Raw genomic sequence first — 22122 nt, 5'->3', positions numbered from 1 at the left:
TCTTGTGACTGAAGTGGAAGTGAAGTAAAAAACCATCAGTCAGAAGTGAAGAGAAAAAGAAAAATATTTCTTAAAAAGGGATGAAAACACAGAAGTTATTTACAGCTCAGAATCAAAACACCTGGCATTTCAGCTAGGAAATATTTGGGATTGCTGAAACACTGTCAATCAAAGTGACAATTATAAAAATGAAGAAAATAATTTAAAGTGAATTTTGTATTTTCTATAACAGAGCTGCCAAGCTTCTGCTATTAATAAAAGAAGAAGAAAGAACAAAGAAATGCAATCAATATATGTAGATTGGATGTATTAAAAAAATGTCCTATTGCTTTTTAAAAGTAAAGGCTGAAAGAAACCTCACAGATCTACAATTTCCAGTTAAAGCACAAAATTCAGCTTGTTTCATTGAGCCGAAGAGTCACTGGGACTACATATATAAGAAATGAACAGATTTTGACCGAAATTACCAAAAGGCAACAGATTCCTCCAAAGCTTTTGCAGAAACAATTTTTTATCCCAGGAAAGACAGCAGGTCATGCGTGTATATATATAACACTATATATGCACATATATACATGTACTTGTATGTACATATATGTAGTGTATACACACGTATGTATATGTCCGTGTGTGTGCGTACGTATATATGTGTGTATCTCTCTCTCTCTCTCTCTTTTTCATGGAAAAGCTCTCAAAAAACCCCAAAACTACATCTGGAATGTTTAAAAACCTCTGAATGATAATGATGGTAAACAACCACTGACCATACACTGGAGTGACTCTCAAACAGTTGAAAATTTTAGAAGCATAAGAATGTCTTTAAAGTCTTTATGCAATCTTATTGCCTAGGGAAAACTAATTTAGTAGCCTATGTTAATCTTTTCAACTGTTCCAGAAGACCTTTTATTACAAAGAGAGCAACATAGCTTATAAGAATGTAGTAATTTTTAAAATAATTGTTTAAAAGCTCAGTTCAAACCAATCCTAAAGACACTTAAAAGCCAATTTTAGTCAGAATTTTCAAAAGTGAAAAAAACTGTGTGTTTTCCTTGTGTCTTATGTAATTACAGTCATTTTTATTGACTATACATTTTTGAAGGGGGAAAGAAGGAGGAAATGTATTTTTTTATCTTTGCCAGTTAAGAAATAAAGATACAAAATCTGCAACGGAAACCAATACTCTCCTAGTATTAAGTCACAAAGGAGTTTTCTTGCAGACTGTAGGGAAGCCAAGATTTACTAGCATTTCTTCTGCTTTTCTATTAAGTGAAATGTCATGTACTTCTGGATATTGAGCTCTTTTCTTTCTAGAAAGAGCACAGAATTTCATAACATGGAATATAAGGAAAGCTCAGTTTGAAAATGCATCCTAGAAGTAACTTATTATTAAAAAAGTTGCATTTTCTCCTATCACAGTAGAGCAGATATGTTAATATATTCCAAAGATCACTTAAATTAATTCCTGCACCACATTTACGGTATTACACTAGTAACATAAGCATAATGAGAATTATCAGTTCTTTGTATGGCAACTATTCCATTTACTCAAGTACAATGCAAACATGACATACATTCACCTACAGACACACCAATGATTAAAACAGGGATCTAAGAATCCTAGATTCTTGAGGCAGAAACATTATGTAAAATTCAGTAATGACAGTGACAAAAGTGACAGTGATAGTAACGGATTGTGACAACGATTCGTAGAATCTTTAAGATAAACAGAAGAAGAAAAAAAACTACACTAAAAAAGTATTCTTCTTCAAAATACAGTTGACATGAATCAGAAATGGAGATAATGAGTATGGTAAATAACTTCTGATGATAAACTTTTTACTGTCCTTTGAATGAAATGGCCAAGCATGCAGAAAGGCAGAAAAAAGTCACCTTTTGTTCCATTAGAAACTTAGACTGCTTGAAGTCTGAGAAAGCATAAAGATGGTGGACTGCTCAACAGAAAGGCACTGATGTTTAGTCTGATTTCCCCAGAAGATTGTAGGAAGCAACCGTGCACATCATTTATGTTTAAAGCAAGGAACAGTTATTTAGACAAAGCGGATTGGGAGACAGGAAGAAACAAAGAGAGGAAAGAAGAAAGACAAGCGATATATCTGGTTAAAAGTCAAAGATTTTCTACTAAATAGTAAAAAATGAATATTGCCTGTGTTAAGCCCGAAGTCTGCTTTACCATTGATTCCTTTTCCAACACTAACATACAATGTCCGTAAGAAATGCGGTAATACCTTTGTTTGGGGCTTTTGTTTGCTAGCGTGTTTCTTTGCATTAACCCATCCTCATTCTCTCTCTTTAGACTTTTAAATGAAGCATGCAGAACCTATACTGAGATCAACTTCCACAAGTTGCTTACATGGCAGAGACACATCTATTAAAGGTATTGAAATAGAAAAACACTAAATGCTGATCTGCCTGGGAATGCTTTGCTGCTACTCTTGATTCTTTCCTGGCCTCCTGAAATGGGGCATTTTCACAACTGTACATTCAAGGAATACAAAACAATGGCAAGGGGTTTTACTTTGCAGGTTATGAGAGGAGAATTTTTTACCTTTGCCAAAGGGGAAATTTTACTTTCCTTGGAAGTAAAGTTCCTTTATTCCTTTCCTCCTAATGCAAAGTATCTTCTCAAATAAACATCAAAATGCTAACTAAACCCTACACACACAGTTGCTGGTAACTCATTACTTTAACCTACCAGTGGTGGTTGCTGGGCTGAAAACAGCAAGGGCAATAACATTCATTTTCATGTTCAACATCTGTACTGTCCTTCACTTTCTAACGTATATAATATATGACAGTTTGTTGAGGTCTAAAATACAGGTAAAATTTTCTGTCGGGGCTGGTTTGGTGGCCCCAGAATAGTACCATGCATCCCACAGAACCTAGCTTCCCTTTTCAGCCTCAGGAGAGCACGTCTTTATTACACAACAGTTTCTCCTTTTGGGCTTATCACAAGGGAGGTGACAACAGATTTTAAAATACTCTTCCCATTGGCACAGCAAGACACATTTATGTAGAGATAAGGTATCAAGACAGGCAAAATGTAATTTGAAATATAAAAGAGGAAATAATTATTAATAGAATATGAGTAAGTTTTAAGAGAGGTGTTTTTGTAACAGGTACAGCATGTTTAAAATAGTTTGTTAAAGAAGCATTATACTGCACAGATCATGCAATAACAATGTTGGCATGAGTTTACTACACACTCCTTACCAACATACTATATATTCACCACATTTATTTTAAGTGTATAAATTCTAGATTTATTCCATAATAAACACACATGCAGTTGTAGAGTCCCTTGGTATAGGATTGCAACTGCTTGTGCAAATCCCTACTTCAAAGGGGATTTCAATAAAATCACATGCTCCCTTCCTACCGGTTTTATTTTGAGCTTAGCTTATCTAAAATAATGGTCTTCCACATTAGATAACTATGCTCAGCTTGCATGGTAAATGCTGAAATGTCCACACTAGAGTTTCATTTATGCAGTAGAATGGTATGAAAGATAATTACTTCAATTCAGGGGTGTGGGCAGTGCCTCTGAATACTCCACTACAGCAGGAACAACTGCTTTCCAGGATGATGCTAAGAGCCTCCTACCTACCCTGACCAAGATTCCAATCCCCTCACCCTTCTTATCTCCTCAAATCAGGAATCCTGTTGAGCCATATACCCGTCTCCCACCATCCTCATCAGCCGATTTCCCCATGGTTGCTGGTAGGGAGGCACAGGGGTTGCCTGAGGGTTCAGGTAAATACCACCATGTAAATAATCAGCAGCTTATTTCACCACACCACTCAGAAGTGGCTAGTATACAACCAGTGATAAACACCACAGGTGGGGAACCTCTGTTCTAATCTTGTCTCTAAGCTTCAAAGAGGTCTAATTATTAGAGACTTGTGATACTAAAAACTAACTTCACAACGAAAAATATTTTTACCTGGATTCTTTCTGTTGCGGTAGGCCATAACTGTCTGCATAAGACCTTCTTGAGAACATCGGGAAGAAGGCTGACAGTTATGAGCAGAATTATACCCAGCCACGCAGGACCACTAGACAGCATTTGCATGAACACATAATACATCCTCTGATAATTAAGAAAAGGCCTAATAGGAAAAAGATTAAATAGATATTACACTTCCATACATAAAAGAAAGACTGGCAATATTAAATATAAAAATTATGACAGTAATGAAATACTACAGGTTCAACTTCCCAGTTTGTGGGAGGTCATCCATCCCAGTTTTCACAAAAGAAGATCTAATCATGCGCTGACTAGAGAGAACTACTTTCCTCTTATCTTCCAGGCTGCAGAAAATACCATGCTGTCCTCCCTCCCATGCTGTCTCTCCCTTGCAAAGATAAACTAAGTTACATTCTTAATCCTGTTTATGCTCTTCCATCTACTCCTTATCTTGCCCCAGATATTTTCCACCTTTCTTCTTAGTGTCCCACCCATCACTTCCCTCCTCTTTCCCAACGCACACACGTTTGTATGTATCCTTAGAGTAAGGCTCATTGACCACACCTTTTTTCGTACTCCTCAAGCTCCCCTAAGCACCCCTGACAGTTTCATGATATGCTCCCTAACCTATTCACCACATTTTTATCTGCCCCTACTTTCACTGCCTTCACTTCCACGTCTCCCTGTATTTCCACAGCAGTCGTCTGGTCATTAAAATGCCATCCCTGTACGGTAATGGGAACCAGAGGCCATGTTTATTGACAGCAAAGATCAATGGACAGTTTGTAGTAACACTGCAGTGTAAAGCCCCACTACCAGTAGGGCAGTTTCCTGCTAGTTTCTAAAATTGTATAGAAGTCTTTGCAAACTAAAAGGGTAATTAAGTTAAAATACACTGCTGCACGTAAATAGTCACATCTCAGAGGCTACTGAATATCCAAGGAGTTGACAGGTCATTACTTATTTGCAAAGGAGGCACTGAAATACAAATCCTTACTCCAAATTAAATGGGACCTTAATCACCATGCAACAGTTAGCGTCTGCTTTCTCTCTGGTCCCCCAGAATGTTTACTATGTATATGAAGAACAGTTCCAGCAGAAGAGGTTAGAAAAGATAATCTTGTAACTGGGCACTCTCTGCAGATGAGAAAGGGAAATTCAAGTTCCTGTTGCCAGTTGGGCAGAATAAAAACTTGAACCTGTTTCAACTTGATCACCTTCCCAAAAATTTCAGTTTCAAGTACACAGACATTTTTAACAGAAGGAAAAAACCCCCAAACTACTTTCAATCGGGTATGTACCAGAGTTACTAATTCTTAAAAAGCTTCTTACCAACAGTAGAACAAGTAAGTGCTCAGATATCCACAGTAAATCTATTTTGCTAAATAAGGGGGCAAATAATGAGCTCAAACACAGGACTCCTGGTCAACTGCACAACTTCAATGTGAGTTCCACTCCCTGGCTCTAGTTTAGACTGTTCCAGCTAGTTCCCTCCAAGACAAGCTGAGTAGATGGGTTGCTAGCCCCAAGCTGCAAGGCATGACCTACCCTGTGACATTTTGCCTCAGATGGCCAGCTTCATGTCCTTGAACCAACCCTTGGACCACTTTTCACTGACACTATGGCGATAGCCCCAGTGGCAGCCTATGGGCTCACACTGTTCTCACACTCTTCTCTAAGAATATTTTAGCAGCCATTCAGTGAAAGAAGAGCTGAACATTCTGTAATTACCATTACTGTTGTATTTAAAATGTGACTGCTATTGGGAGTTCTGCAACACATAAAAGCTGAATTTAGTTCTGTTTGGGATAAACAAATGAAATATATAACAACTTTATGCTTCTGAAATAACATTTGCAATGCAATTTGTATTAGGATTCATACCAAATAATTCCTCCCCAGAGCAGAGAAAAGATAATGTAGAATACCAGTGATCCCCAGATCATGAAGTGATTTATCCACGTCCAATAGTGTGTATCTAGTGCAAGCTGAAAAAAACAACAGATTATACAGTGTTATTACTATCTAGAAGCAACAGAATACTCAGCAGAAGATGAACTAAAATGATGTCCTTTGAAAAAAAGGAAGTATTCTACACAGAATTAACTAAAAGTTTTTCAACTTTGAGCACAGTTAAGAAGGCACAGATAGCAAGATTTGTATTTAAACTAATACCCTCCAATGTACAGTCGTAGAGAGAAACCGGTATTATAAAAGTAGCTCTAGGAAAGTTTCAATGGATAAAATACAGCATACCTTACCTTCAATGTAACCGTGAATACAAGCACAGTAAACACCAGTGTTCCAAAGGTCCAGTTTCCAAACATCTATAAAAAATGGCCCAAAGCAGTTATAGGTAATATTGTCCACTACTTCGTGAACTGTCCAGAATAAACCTCCTAAACCTATATATTGCTTTGTATCAGGAACTGACACTTAAGCAACAACACTGAATTCTTACATGATCCAGTGCAAATTGTTTTGGTTTCCTGCCCTTGTGTGTACACACCTCCTTTCCATACAGACAGGAAAAACCCACAATCAACACACTCAACCTAAAGTTCACATTATTTCTTAATAAAGTGTAGCACAGTTAACAAATCACTGAGATTTACAGATGAACTGCAGTAATTTCATCAGTCTTCTTGGCCATCATCTGTTCTCTGTCTCCCTTCTCTTGGAGATTCAACAGCGTGTTATACAGATGAGTGACAGTGTAAGAAATAATGTGATAACCATCAAAGCCATGTAAGTACATAAATGTTCTACATACATTTTAAGATAAAATACTTTTCAATTGTGGTTGATTTTCTCCCCATCTGCATAATGAAATAAAAACACTTCAGCTTTTCAAGAGGCCAGAAATGATCATTAATGTTGACAGAGGGAAGAACTGGTGGTGAATATGGTCACAGAGGATTGCTTGGACTGCAGCAGCTATGAGATGACCAAGTCTGGGATCCAAAGAAGCGTTGGGAAAGTAAGCAAGAGAGTTAGGTCACTGTATTTTAAGAGAAGAGACTTTGTTTATTCAGAGCATTACACCCATGAAAGAGAAGTGTGCCAAGAGAGGCAAATGATTTTGAAAGAGAAAACTGCTGAGAACTCATGAACTCTCTTCTGCAGGAACACATGAAATTTCAGCAGAAGACCCAGTTGCTCAAGCAGGACATTTCTCAATGAATAAAAAGGCAAAATGGGAGCATGCAAGAGATGACAATATGAGCAGGCAGCAAATGGGTAGCATATAAAAGCATTACTTGTGTACAGAGGAATAAAATCACACAAAGCCCCGCTCAAACTTAGATTAGTGAGGGGTGTTGAGGGTGACAAAAAGGATATTTACAGATATCCTCGTTTCAAAGGGAAAACTTAAGTCCACTGATGCAGTGGTAAAACAACTTAGTGGAAAGTGTTAAAAGAAAATGCTGAAGTATTCAATACTCTGGATATTAGTCTTCTTGAGCAAAACCTGCTCTTTGCATTTAACAGCAAAGCTTGGGAAGGAGAAGCCAACAATGTGGGAGCAGCAGGTTAAGAAGTTGTTAAAGGAGGGAGAGCAGTAGATGCAATCTATTTTGAATTTAGCAAGGTGTTTGACACTTGACTCAGGCAGCGTTCTCATATGGAAGATAAGGAAGCCAGGGCTTGGTAAACAGACCTGAGTTGAAAACTGGCTGAATCACTCGACTCAAAAGTTTAGTGAGTTTAGTGACTTGATGGTTGGTTGGCTGCTGGTAATCAGTGAACTATATCAGGGACTGATGCTGGGGCTGATATTGTTGAATATCTCTGTCAGTGGCCTGGACGGTGACACAGAGAGCATCATGAGCAAATCGCCAGGTGAAAAACAGAGAATGGCTAACATAACATATGCAAGATGGTTAGCAGTCTATAGCTCTCCTGTGAAGAGAGGCTGAATGACTTATTTAGTCTGGTGGAACAGAGGTTAGGAAACAACCTAGTAGTTGCCCACAGATATTTCAAGAACAATTACAAAAGATGAACAACTGTAACAGACTACTCTTCAGCAACAAGAAAAATTCTACTTAGGTATTAGGAAATTTTTTCACCATGAAGGCAGAAAAACATTGGAACAGGTGGCCCAGAAAGGTTATGGAATCTCCATCCTCAGGGATATTCAAAACTTCAGAAAAAGACTACACAAAGTTTTGAGCAGCTTGATTTTAATTAGCCCTGCAGAAAGCAGGGAGTTGAACTAGATCACCTTCAGGGTCCCTTCCCATCTACATTATTCTGTATGAGCTCGCCCAATATTAGATGACAGGGGATCCACATGGGCAAGTGATGACACAAATAAGCTGCCATGGAAAAACTGAACAGAGACCACAGCCAGGCACAAGACAGAAATCTGCAGGAAGATAGGCTGAGATAATCTGATCAACTGGGAATGGAAAATCATTTAAAAAATAAACACATGACTGGCTGAAAGACTCATTATTCTGAGTAATCATCTCTTTTTTAAAAAATTACTCAATGTGTGACCAAGTGCACAGAACACAAAATGAAGGACTGAAATTTTTCAGCATTTTGATATTTACTTTGATATGTAATATAATAATTTTACAGGGTCACTAGGCTTACTACAGTATTTTGTGTGCCCTAACAAAAATCAGGGCAGTTAAAACTGGACAGGAATCTGGTTCAGGAAATTCAAATGATGCCATTTACCAACTTTCTCTCTGCAGTTAAATTTTACAATACTCTCATATCCTATCTGGAATCTCTCAGAGAGCCTATTGTCAGTCTGAGTTTCTGCATACTGAAACAGATATGTCCATATTTCCAATGAAAGCTATTAGATTAAATAAAAAAGTTAAAACAACCTTCCCCTGTCTCTGTTTGTCAGACTAGATAGAAAGCATCATGCTGCAACCAAACCCTTCACGGGTTCAAAAAGCCATCTTTTTGGCTCAGAAAACAAGGTCATAGCACCGGGATACCGGACTCCATAAGGCTGCTAATTTGTCACAAAGAAAGGTAAGCAGAGCAATATGGGATGGTGTGAGTTACAAAAACCTCACAATGTATTTTCAGCATTTACTATCTCAAGATGCTACTCGTGTCTTCAGGCTACGAATCAGTCTTTTTAAGTCTGTTTGTTAACATCTAGTGTATTAACAAATATTCTTCTATGCCTTGCTCCCAGCCTATCCAAGACTTCCCCTCCTCCTTCTGCAACCATATTTGTTGTCTCTTTCATGTTCCAATTCATCGTTCTACTCACCTCACTTCCTTCCTGTTGTTTTGTATTTCCCTTTTGTTATTCCTTTTAACTTCGTTTCTCCTACCTATCTCTGAACCCAGCTTAACAACTATATTTAATCCACTCCGCATCAAATGTTAAAATAAAAAAAATCACACAGGAAATACATTTTATCATATGGGTAAACTAAGATGACATTTACAATCCGCAATTACTTCTACGGTGCCTTCTTTTCTTCTTACCTTCCCTATGTAGTTGGTCTCTGACTATATGTTTTTACACCACCAACCATGTCATAGCCAAAGTGGAACACCATACACAAAGCAGTATCACAAATTAATAACAATTAATAAGAGATAAATCTTCGGCATCTTAGTTTTGCTTACCAGGAAATGACCGAGGGAGGCATTTATGAAGTAAACCTCAGCAATTAGAAGTACACATTTTCATTATTCTAGTAACATCACTCTACAGCATGTAAACAGTTTCAAACAAATTTCTAAATATCGAGAAACATCCTGGGGGGATTATGCTTGGAAGTAAGCTTAATGGTATCTAAATTTTAGTCTGACACAGGCATCAATCTAAGTGAAAGACATTGACTTTCTTCACTTTTTACTAGTTTTGCAACAATGGTGATTAGTTAATTTCTGGAGGGAAAGAAGAATTCAAAATTTTTGCTTCAGCACCCATTTTAACAATTTAGAACCTAACTTGAATCGTCTTATATAATTTATAGTGTTAGTGTTACCTTCAGCCCTTTTATCCCTTTTCCTGTTTTCTACCTTTTCCCTGTCTATAATAACATTTTGTTGCAGTGAACCTTTCAAATCTTAAAGTTGTTCATTGACTTTTTCTAGATGTGAGCATAATTTAAATATTTGGAAATAACCATCAACACTAGCTAGTATACATGCATGTATGAACTCATATATGTATCTCTGACTATTCCTGAACACTAACATTTTCAAGCCTTTAAATCTAAAATTGCAACTCTAAATATATAAGTTTTATACATACACACAAGCAAGCATGCATGTCGAATGATGATGAATTTTCTAACCCACTCTGACACTCAAGAGTCAGAATGTCTCATCAAGCAATACATTTTATTATCAAATATTAACATGGGTAGGGTATCCAGTTGTAGACATAAACATTCAAAATTTGGAAATTAGGCACTAGTCTGGCTTTAAAGCTTTATCAAGAAGAATTTGATTCAATGTCGGCAACAGAAGTAGACTAAAATTTTTAAAAGGAACCCAGTCAGAATATTTGCAAAAGAAACCATTTAGCAAATGTGTGCAGGTATTAGAAGTCTAATTTTCAGGGCTATAAACATAAGCCGATGCAGTGTTGAACATCAAACAGGGAACATAATGGTACCAGAAGAAGCGCTGCAGTGTACAGTTATGTCTAATGGAAATTCATTCTGTCCTTAGAAAAGCTCTAACAAGGGTTCTCTCACACAACAGTTCATTTCCCTGATAGATGTCACAAAGATGGTATTTAATGATAGTTGAATATTGGTTTTCTAGCAAACATGTACATTACATATACACAACAAAATTGTGCCCAGTTTATTTTCTCACTTTGAGGGTCTTTTCTAAAGCCATTCAAGCACTTTATAGCATAAACTAATAAATTTTCTATAGCGGAGAGAGTCAGCAACAAAATGTAGGTCACAGAAAAGCACAGAATAAAATATAAAACACAAGGAAGCAAAAAGCCTACTTATTTTTTGAACTTCGTAACTCTTTACTGCAGCACGTATACCTTAATATACCTTATACTCTATATAAGGTTCTTTATATTTTAAGTATTTATACAGTAGCAATAATGAGCATTTCTATCTATAGGTTTAAGTGATATTTTGAAATAATTCTAGGAAGTACTTAACTGCTCTTTAACAGTTTAGTTAAAGAACAGTGAAAGATGAAATGAATATCATGACAAATCCACAATAGTCTTACCATGTGAGTGCTGGTTGTCATTAGCTGAGGATAGGAAGAGAAGCAAGTAGCAAAAAGAAAAAAAAGCACACAAATAAAACAGACCAAAATATCAATGGGTAAAATAAATAAAATGCAAAAGTTCTTACAATTTGCATTAATGTGACTGCAAAGCAAGTAGAGATTGATTATTTTAAGCTGCAAAATGTAAAAAAATAACTAAAATATTAAAAAGCTTGTTGTACTTAAGATCTTTTATGATCTTTCGTAACTACTCTACCAAGAGTCTTTTGATATGTTAATCAAATATTCATCAGATGCATGTTAGGCACAAAACAGAAAAGTTACTATGGAAATTCTGAAGGAATACTTGGAATTTACAATACATATTTCTCCTAAGTTGTATCTAGTCCTATTGCTTTGTTTACCGATGCACAAAATTCCTATTGCGTAGTTCAGACTTTGCTAAATACATAACCCATCTATCTCACCATAACTCATAAAACATTTATCATCTGTGCTGGAAATCTTGAAGAAAACACTAACCTGTCCATTGCTGGTCACAACTGTGTTGTCAAACAAGAAATAGGCACCAAAGAAAAATACCACAGCATCAAACACTCCTAGGAATGTCCAATAAATAAATGCACGCCAGCGCAGCAAAGCATTCTTGGCAACATCTCTGTGTAATACAAAATATATGCATTCATTATCAGCATGTTCAAAAAGCCAAGACAAATGATGTCACTCGTATTGGTTTTTGAGGGAAAAACAATTAAGATATTGCATGCAAGACCACCGCATTTCCACATGACAACTGTCTACCACTTCACATCCAAGTCCTTCCTGAAGGTCTCCTCGTGTTTTTTTTTATTTAATTTTTACTAGACCCTTTTAACTGCTGCCTGTAATTCTGCCTATTTCAACCATATGGTAAATTCTCCTGTGCTGCACCCATTTACTTTGCAAATCTTTTTTACAGAAGGTATCTTTTTTTCCCCAGTATTTGCTGTGCATGTGATGATCCACTGTAGATTCTAAATGGAGGTCACTAGAGGTCTCTGGAGACTTTGCTTTATTTCCTATGGGGTACTTTTATCCAGAACATTGTAACAAAACAAGATATTAATTTTATGTGGAACACGCAAAACAAGGATTTTGCAGTTGAATTGAAGCTTCAAGTCAAATTCAGTTTCTTGAATGTTTTCCCACATGAAATACAGGGATTGTTCAACAGTAGAACTGTTCACTAGCATGCATTTTCCCATTACAGAAAAAATCAAGTATTACAACTAGCTCCTGCACACAGAATGAGTATATATCAACTTGGCATATATCATAAACACATCAGAGTAAATCAGAACATAGTTAAATGAAAACCTTGAATTACAGAAACATTTACTACCAAACTGATACTTTCACCATATGCACTTTAAAACCTGCCTGATATCCATATGAAGTAATTTCTCCTGGTAGATTGCCAATATACAGTGCAAAATGTATGTGGTTAACAGCCTCATCTGGCCTAGAACTACTGCACTATTGCCCAAAACAGTCTAGCAGCAGACTCTGTTATATATCTAAAACCCAAATATTTTCGACCAATTAACCTCTGCTAGCTTTCAAAAACCAAAAACGTCTTCTGAATGACCATTTTTAAACTGAAAACATTTAAAATATAGAAGAGAAAATAAAAATCGGGGGGAGGGTATGTTTCAACAGTAGTATCTTCTATTTCTTTTCAATTTCTGTCCTGGTTTCAGCTGGGATAGAGTTAATTTTCTTCATAGGAGCTAGCGTGAGGCTGTGTTTTGGCTTTGGGATGAAAATAATGTTGATAACGTGCTGATGTTTTGGGTTGTTGCTGAGCAGTCAAGGACAGTCCAGCTTCTCATGCTGGCCTGCCAGCGAGCAGGCTGGGGGTGCCCGGGGAGCTGGGAGGGGACATGGCCAGGACAGCTGACCCAGGCTGGCCGAAGGGATACTCCCTACCATATGACATCATGCCCAGCATATAAACTAGGGGCAAAGAAGAAGGACGCTGGGCGGGACGACACATGTTCACAGTTACGGCATTTGTCTTCCCAAGTAACTGTTACGCATGATGGAGCCCTGCTTCCCTGGGGATGGCTGAACACCTGCCTGCCCGTGGGAAGGAATTCTTTGTTTTGCTCTGCTTGCGTGCATGGTTTTTCCTTTACCTATTGAACTGTCTGTATCTCAACCCATGCGTTTTCTTCAGATTCTCTCCCCTGTCCTCTCACCTGTGGGTGGTGAGCGAGCGGCTGGGTGGTGCTTAGTTGCCAGCTGGGGTTAAAGCAAGGCAATTTCAGAGGCAAAAACATATCACTGCATTGACTAACTTTTGGGCATCTAACATTACCTCTCTCAAAAAAATGTTTTCCCTTTGATTATCTGCTGTTACCACTCTCTGAAATGTACTGGTTTTGCAGCTACAAGAATCAAACCTGTGCACTGTTCCTAATTTAGATGACCCCGTGCAGTTACTTGGCAAGAACTGTATTTCAAGGGGCTAAGAATGTAAGCCAGACATAATTCCAATGCACAGAAAGTGAGTCAAAAATACGCAGAGGACAATGTTGGACACCACACAGAATACATCCTATGATCCAACACTCTACTGCTCAGTCCTCTTTTCTTTCAGAATAAAACATGTACAGAGAAGAAAGCGTATGTTTTCTCTTTTTAAAACACCTCTGCTCCCCATGGCTGGAAGAAATAGAGAGTACTAAAATAAATCACATTTTTATTTGAACAGTAATTCCTATTTTGCTCTCACTCACTAATGTAGCATATGAATGGTGTGGATTGCAGTATGTAAATATACATGTAAAAATACATGTGTATCTATTGCAGTTTATAGACTCTGCACATGGTCTTCAACCCTTCTGTTGCAGTGTATCTGATGTTCTACTGGAAACTTGTGGTACAGAAATCCTACAACTTTGTTTCTAACAGAGATAGATCCCACAATTGAACAGTCAAACTTTGGGGCACAATGTATTAATTTTACCTGTATAGGGAAGGCTCTCTCTTGAGTGTGTCTGCACTGACATGTTGTTCCATTAGACCGTACAAGAGGATAGGAAGGGAAGTGAAGCTGATATTGTACAGTGTTAGATACGCAGTATCGTATAAAGTCTGTAGATGGGAAAGAATTAAATCAGCTAGTGTTAATTTCAAAACACAATCCACTGCATCACACTTGCTTTAAAATGTATGAGTCAACTTCTTCAGGAAAAACAAAACTATATCCCTTCACAATGGAGGCAAATATCCCTGAACAGCTGCTAACTGATATAAGACACAGCTCTGCACTTGTACCCTATTCATCTGAAGGACAAAAGGAGAACTAAAAGAACAGTTTAATAGTCTGATCCACATATCAGCCCCTCCTATTGTTTCAACTGTAAGACCAGCTCCAAACTACCCAAACTGAACAACAGTAGATTCCTGTAGAGGCAGAAACTCCTCTCCAGCACATCCACGCCACCTTTTATCTCCTCCACGTCTCTATAACATGGAGACATGCAGGGAGAAAAGGGGAGTACTCCAGAGGTTCTTCAGCTGTGGGTGACTGCAATGAGCTGTACAAAGAAACACCCCAACACGTCTTTGATCCTTCTTGCCTCAGAACTACTTCTCCATGTATGTATCATCATTGAAACTCACCACATCATCCTATAAAAAGAACTGTTTATTTCCCAAAACCTATTTGGTGATCATTTATTCCGTAAAAATTGCTGTCAAAACCCCCTTTTGATTCAAAATTATATTTAGCAATTAAAAGAATGGAAAATTTTACAACTAAATTTTCATCAACACATGCTTTCATATCTAAATCCTAATAATACTTGATAAAAACCTATAAAGTTTTCAATGGTTGTTTGAAATTAAAACCCAAACAGACAAAAAAAAATAGTTCTGTCATTTTTACTCCTCCAGGAGCTTTCTTCTGAGACATTCCACAAATTCAAAGCAACAGTACTGTTTTCTCCCAATTAAATCCTGCTCTGGTCCAATTTAATCCTGAAAACTTAATCCTCTTTTTGTCTACGTCCAGTCGTTTACTCCTTTGGTTTTTGCTCCCTTATTCAGAAGAAAGAAGAGGTGGATTTTTCTGCACAAATTAGACAAGAGTAAAGGGGAAAAGCAAAAAACCAAAAATTCAGAAAGGGGAATACTGGATCCTCTCCTGAATGATGGCACTTTTCTGGTGAGCAGCAGTTGACTTCTCCTCTATCTTCCCGTGTTTATTTTTCCTTTTCAACTAATTGAATGCTGCCATTTGTGTGAAGTTTGCAATTCATACCTGCATACCCCAGAGAAGACTAGTTATTCTTCCATTTTCATTCTGAATTCTAGAAATGAACAACTAGTTCAACTACTTCTCTTTCAGGATTGTCCACGTTCAATAAACTTAAACCTAACAGACATTTCACTTTGCATTGCCATTTCCAAATTTTGGTTTCCTGTATCCTTTGACTTTGAAAATGACATTTATTTTATGGTAATTCATAAAATTGATTTCTGTAACTTAACTGCCACTGATAACCATATGAACCAAAAGCAATACTCTTCTTTTTACAATGTGTAAACTAGCCTAGAAATTTTCTAAGCTGAATGGGTACAGTGTTAAAGGATCCTTTTTTTTTTTAAATGCCTAAAATGTGGCAGTGAGAGAAAAAGAACAACTAACCTGTTGTGAAAACCCACAGAAGAACTGATATAAAAACTGAGGAAAAATGAAGCAGACATTCTGAAAGACAAAGTGACACAGTCATCAAGTCATAAGCACTAATTTATATGCTGTACAATGCTATAGTTATGTATATCATAGTTTTGTAACGCTAGTAATAGTAAACGTTGCAGGAACAGTAGAAGGAGCTGCATAGAGTAAATATCAACATTCTCATCTTACAGTAGTACTGCAAACTTATAAGGCTACATTTTCAAAATTCAAGGGCAATGATGAATTTTGCTATCCAGGAGCACACCTCGGTTAAGGCAAGGCAAACAAGGTACAATCCACAGTAGGACACAAACTACTGCAATTAGTAGTTTGCTTACTACCATAAGCAAGCAGATACTCTGGTTAGCATGGTTCCCAGCAAAGTGATTTTAAGATGTTTCTAGCTGTGACTGCAAACTACACCCTCTCTTAACTGTACATGGAGTCAAACACTAAGATCTTGAATTCATCTTCTGAAGATTCCTTTCTATAATCTTCCATTGCTTACTGAAAGAACTTTGAACTTCTAGACATAACAAAACTGTCTAAACACGGGATGCACATTATGAAGTTTCTCCACATACTCTATCCTAATGAATTTAGAAACTAAAGTAAATTATGCTATGCTAAGGCCTCAAATATTAATTCCAGCTTGATTTAAAAGGCCACTGTAGAGAGAAGCTAGAACATACAGAAAATAAGTAGAACAGTCTGTGTTGGAATTTGTAAGAGAGAAAAAAAAAAAGACAAGGCAAATTTTGCTTTTAAACATACCATAGATTACAGAATATATCTACATAAAACCTATTTCACTTCATTGTCTGGATAAAAACAATAATCCCATTTCAGTGTTGCATCTGGCACTCAACAAAATCTCTTTATGGAATTATTGCTTTATTTCTACCATTGACTGTGGAAACTGTGTATATAGTTAGATATTACCATGTAAGTTTTTGAGATTTATGTAATTAGAATAAGCATTCTCCTACCTTATAAAAGAAGTATTGCACAAGTTCAGATATCCTAACATAATAAAAATGCCCATGAACAAGCAACATTTTTTTCAAATGTTTAAATTTAGGTATTGCATAGTCACTGTTTCTCGCTGCTTGACGACCTTCTTTGCCAATGATTCCTTAAAAAAAAAAAAGTGATGAAGCTGTTTAATAACTGAAGAAGTATTTCAAAGATACAATTATTTGAAAAATAATATAATAATGCTATGACATTGATTTAATAAGAGATCACCACCATATCTCATAAAGTTCCTGGGGTAAATTCACTAAAAGTTGTCTCTAAATGTATACGCTGATTCTTTGAGACTGTCTGTTTTCAAGTAGTAAATGTTTTTTGTCATTTAATTTGAATTAATATTCTAAAAAGCACACTTACCTATACCAACATGTGCTTCTAGAATCATACTGACATCATTTGCTCCATCACCAATTGCTAACGTGATAGGATGCTCCTTTGATAACTTAATCAATTTTACAATCTGGAAAAAAATAGTGTTAAAAACTCTTCTCTGTAATGGTTTGCTTATTTTGCATGAGTATACGATGAATTAAAAATGACCAACAGAGCTATATAAGAAATTCTGTGAAGGGACACAAAAACAGTGTTACCCAATGTAACTACAACACATAAAGATCACAGTAGTTTCTTCATATTACAAGTATTTGTTCCAAATATAAAATAACGTTTTTCAAACACTTCCAAAATATTTTGAGAGAAATGGACAGGAGGAAGGAAAGGCAGAAGAAAGGAAGATGATGTTAAGATTGCTTAATGCTGTGTAAGCGCATTAATAAATTAAAAAGCTTCCAGAGACAGAGTGTACAATTTCAAAGAAATCCTGAAACTAAAGACTGAAAGAGTCTGCTTGCTTAACTGTACTGAATTTTTTTCTTACCATTTGAGAAAAGATAATAGGACTCTGTATATATCTAAACACTGTTGACATAGAAACTGTCCAAAAATTTGACTTCACATCTCTGCGTTACAAATGATCAACTCTGTAAATTTGGTACTGAGTAAGCTGCAACTAAAAACTTCCACAAGCTTCCAGACAGTTAAAAGTGCTGGCTAAAGACATTTCTTAAAATGCATAAGGGCTACATATACTGTACGTGAGCACTGAGAAAAAGACATGACAGTTTGAAAGGAAAAAAGTAGTATATATTCCAATGTTTGTTTCCTTTAAAAGTTCTTCAGCTATATGGAGATGTGTCAGTAATGGAAGGATATTATTTTACTTGATACAAACTAGTATACAACAGTCAAGAAGTGCTTAAAAATGATAATGCACACATTTTTCTGTCTGGATTTTTCTTTCGTGGCTTCCCACTTATGTTAAAAATAGAGAAGAAATACCACTCTGCAGTAATAAATAATGCAGGTTTTTGTACTATCAATAGATAGTAGACTATTCAAAGCTTGTTAGGTTAAAAAGGAAGCAATTAGTTCAGTTCATTAAATATGTTCATTTATCAGCATGTACCAACCATAAAATTTGCACAATATGTACATAAATCAAATTCAGGTGCACAGCTGGGTGCCGTTTTAGTGTATCATTATCTAAATTGCTTGCCAACAGAAATTTTCCCCTCTCCCTTTTTCCATTTTAGAAGATACAAAAGTAAATGGCAAAATTTTAAGTTATCATACATAAGTCATACAGAATATTAACTTCCAATATTTACATATGTGCACAGCCAACAAACAGTTACAAAATGAAATACAAACCTGTGCTTTTTGCAGAGGTGCCATTCGACAGCATAACACTGCACTGCAGTTCCTGCAAATTTCAAGAAAGAGCTCTCTGTAGTTACCAGAGCTCCCATCTTGTCTTGGCTTCATTATTAATGATAATGCTGCTCCATCAATAATTAAACCATAATCTTGCATATCAGTTGAAAGTCTGTTCAGAGATAAAATATAAACTAAGAGTCACTGTAAAATTCTCCAACGTATTTTAAATTTGGCAATAGTTCTTTTGTGAAAATTAATGAGTATGGAATATTGCAAAATTAGCATACTGCTAAAGGAAATTCCTTGTATAGGACTGCCATTTATGACATTTTAAAATTCTAGATTATGTTGAAAATATTCAGTTCTTCACCAGTTCAAAGACAGAAATACGATACCTCAGTGACTTCACCAGTGAGCATGAGTGTATAATTCATGACCTTTCAGTTTGGTTTGACAGGGCTCCAAGAACTGCAGTGAGGTAAACTGAGTTGCAGGAAGAAAGTTGATTTTGTGGCATGTTCCATAATATAGAAAAAAAAGTTAAAGGGTACTCTGAGATCTACTTTGATGAAGAAAATAACCATGTTTTTCAAGGGTCTACATTTCAGGAAGTAAACCATGCTCTGAAGGAAATGCCTAAAAGACTTCTTGGCCTAGAGAGATAAAGCCACTGCTTACATTTACAGTACATACACTTCGTGTTTGGTGTGGTGGCTAAGTCCAGTACAGGTATACCTGTAATGATAATTATTATATACGTTATCAATAATATTAAAATATATTATTAGATATTAATCTATTATGGGTATGCCTGTAATAATTTGGACGTTGCTATACGTGTAGCCATGGTCACATGAAGCACAGTGTACCACAATAACATATGCTGAAGAGTGAGGGACGATGGCCGTGCTGAGTGCCGCACTGTAAGAGCAGTTTTCTGCAGCATCTGAACTAGTTATTTCAGAGCACCCCTGCATCTGCCTGCGTTACACAGCAGCCCCAGGCTCCAGGTCAGCGGTGAGTGTTGTATAAACATAGATTGAGGTTTATTTGTGCTCTAGTTTCAGTGTTCCGAGGTTAAACTACTGCACATGGGTTTTCAACAAACATGGTTTCACCAGGACCAATGTTTGTGAGGAAAACACCGTATTTATTAATATTAAAGTATTTCAGGCATATTTAGAACACAAGGTATTTTTGACAAACAATATAAAGTACTGCAAAATATATTTAATAACAGTTCACAGATACTTTCAGCACCTTGTTACCACTGGCACAAATAGGGCAATGCCATTAGTATACAACGGTATCAACCAAAAATGTATTATTATGAAGTTTAGGCAATGTACTGAATGTTTGACGTATTATAGTAAGAGACACTCAGCCTGAATTTTGAACATCCAGACAGAGTCCTGCTATTACTATCTTAGCACATTCTCCAACTCTGGAGCCAAAGACAAAAAAATTCTGAAGAGTCTTAATATTTAGAAAACTGGCATTGCACAAAAAGTTAAAACATGTTTAAATGTACCTTGCAAGACCTGTGGGACTTAAGCTAAGTGTGGTACAGATGACACAGAGAAATATGATTTAACTGAATATACAAATGTTATTGATTAGTCCAATTTTGTTTACAGTGTAAGGAGAGCTAAGAAAAACGTTCTAGCCCAGAGTTTCAAGCTCTAAGGCTAAGAGTTTTAGAAACTCTTTGCTAAAATACTAACACAAATGCTTATTTGCTTGTTGTTCCTTTACTACAAACTTAATACAAATGCATGTAAAATGTACTTGCTAGCTGGTTCCATATTAAAACAAAACATCAAATATGCACCATTATGTCTGGAAGACCAGGAATTTCTTGTCATCATAATGATGATAACTATGTTTTAGAATTCAATTCTTACATTTTCACAATGGAAAAAAAGAGCAAGTAATGTCTACCAGCTATTAAGCTTCTAATAAGTAGCCTAATTTACTACCTGTTGGTCTCGTAATTTACATTATACCTGTTTTTTGCTTTTTAAGGCCATTTTCTATCTTATTCCATGTTATGTTTCAAGGAAATCACTTCTTTATACGACACCTATCCTTCTATGTATACTCAAAATACACAGAAATCAGTGATTTCTTTATCATTTAGAGCACTTTAAGTATTTTTATGCATACCAGAAGATTTGGTACTATGCTGTTGCCTGTCACCTGTCTGTAAATGTAGCATAATCTTTCCTAGAAATAGCACAGTAGGGCCATACATTGTTGTTGTTCTATTGTTGTTCTCTGTGGCCTTGGTCTTATCAAGAACGTCACATCGCATACTAACTCTGATTACAGGAATATATCTTATCTGCTTCCTTTTTAAAAGTTAGGAAAAGTATTCTGCTTTACAGTCATTTTTGCCAAGAATAAATATTTTTGCAGTGCAAAAATATATAATTACAATGTCAGTTGTGATTTTTCTTTTAGCAGTTAAAGCAGTACCAGAAATGATACAGAGAAAGAACCATGACTGTGAAAATTTAAACTTATGTGGAACAAACTTCTTATTAATTGCCATACAGTAATTCACTCTTCAACAACACAAAATGAAACATAGTATGCTGCTGCTCTTAAGGGATCAAGCAATCATTTAATTGTTCATGAAACGCACAGAAACCCATTCCTCGCTTGAAAATTCAACTTTTTCCTTACCCTGAGAAAGTATCCCTGGTTAAGCTGCCATTGTGTCGTAGGACAGTTTTGCTTAGGTCAAAAAGCACATCGTGTAAACTCTGTTCCTCAATTTTCTTTGTGGTTAGCTCAAGTATTTGTGTATTTCTCCGGAACAGTTTGCAAGCATAGCAAGTAGCTGCAGCAGTCTCCATTTTGTCTCCCGTCAGAACCCAAACTTTAATTCCAGCTTTCTGGAGTGCTTCAATAGTGTCAGCAGCTTTTTCTTGTAGTCTGTGGAAGTCAATTGACAAAGTACATTGATAGATTGCTTGGAAATGAGAAATTCAGAGGTCCATGTGAAAAGTTTCCATAACCAAATAAAAAATTTCAATAAAAATTATCAGATCTAAGAATTTTCCCCAAGGTGTGAATCTAAAAATATTTTTGGGAGTAGTACATTAAAAATAATTGTACTATTATTTTGTAATAACTTAATAATTTGTAATTGTAATAATAATGTAATAATAGTGCTCTATATATACACTAGTAATTATAAATAATAAAAATACTTTTTCTGAAGTGCTCAAAGTTTCACCTTTCATTTATATAGCCTAAAAGACAAGATGCTTCATTCCCCATCCAAGTACTTAACTTAAAATATTTTTAGTGCTTTCAGGTAATGACATCAAATGTGAAGTACCGCTGAGTTACTAGTCACCTCCCAGTTTTAACAGACAGTTTTTGAATTTTTTTAAGACCTAAAGATTCTTCCTTCATTTTCTCAGTAACCTGCTTTGTAGTTCTT

At 36.2% G+C, this 22122-nt stretch overlaps 1 protein-coding gene across 1 annotated transcript in view; it reads right to left on the bottom strand.

Moving 5' to 3' along the window:
• ATP11A (ATPase, class VI, type 11A) overlaps positions 1–22122 on the bottom strand; it is a gene marked incomplete at its 5' end in the record, with an annotated part of 67060 nt that overhangs the window by 3839 nt on the left and 41099 nt on the right. Inside the window, 11 exons of the mRNA XM_010289889.1 lie at positions 3962–4127; positions 5870–5973; positions 6247–6312; positions 11186–11209; positions 11711–11846; positions 14199–14326; positions 15885–15944; positions 16907–17052; positions 17310–17412; positions 18663–18837; positions 21357–21608. Of these exons, the coding sequence (XP_010288191.1) occupies positions 3962–4127; positions 5870–5973; positions 6247–6312; positions 11186–11209; positions 11711–11846; positions 14199–14326; positions 15885–15944; positions 16907–17052; positions 17310–17412; positions 18663–18837; positions 21357–21608 (1360 nt within the window). The remainder of the gene's footprint in view (positions 1–3961; positions 4128–5869; positions 5974–6246; positions 6313–11185; positions 11210–11710; positions 11847–14198; positions 14327–15884; positions 15945–16906; positions 17053–17309; positions 17413–18662; positions 18838–21356; positions 21609–22122) is intronic.

The sequence above is a fragment of the Phaethon lepturus genome, unplaced genomic scaffold, assembly GCF_000687285.1.
Source record: "Phaethon lepturus isolate BGI_N335 unplaced genomic scaffold, ASM68728v1 scaffold4376, whole genome shotgun sequence".
Classification (NCBI taxonomy): domain Eukaryota; kingdom Metazoa; phylum Chordata; class Aves; order Phaethontiformes; family Phaethontidae; genus Phaethon; species Phaethon lepturus.
The sequence above is the reverse complement of the archived record's forward strand: the minus strand, read 5'-3'. Positions and strand labels throughout refer to the sequence as shown.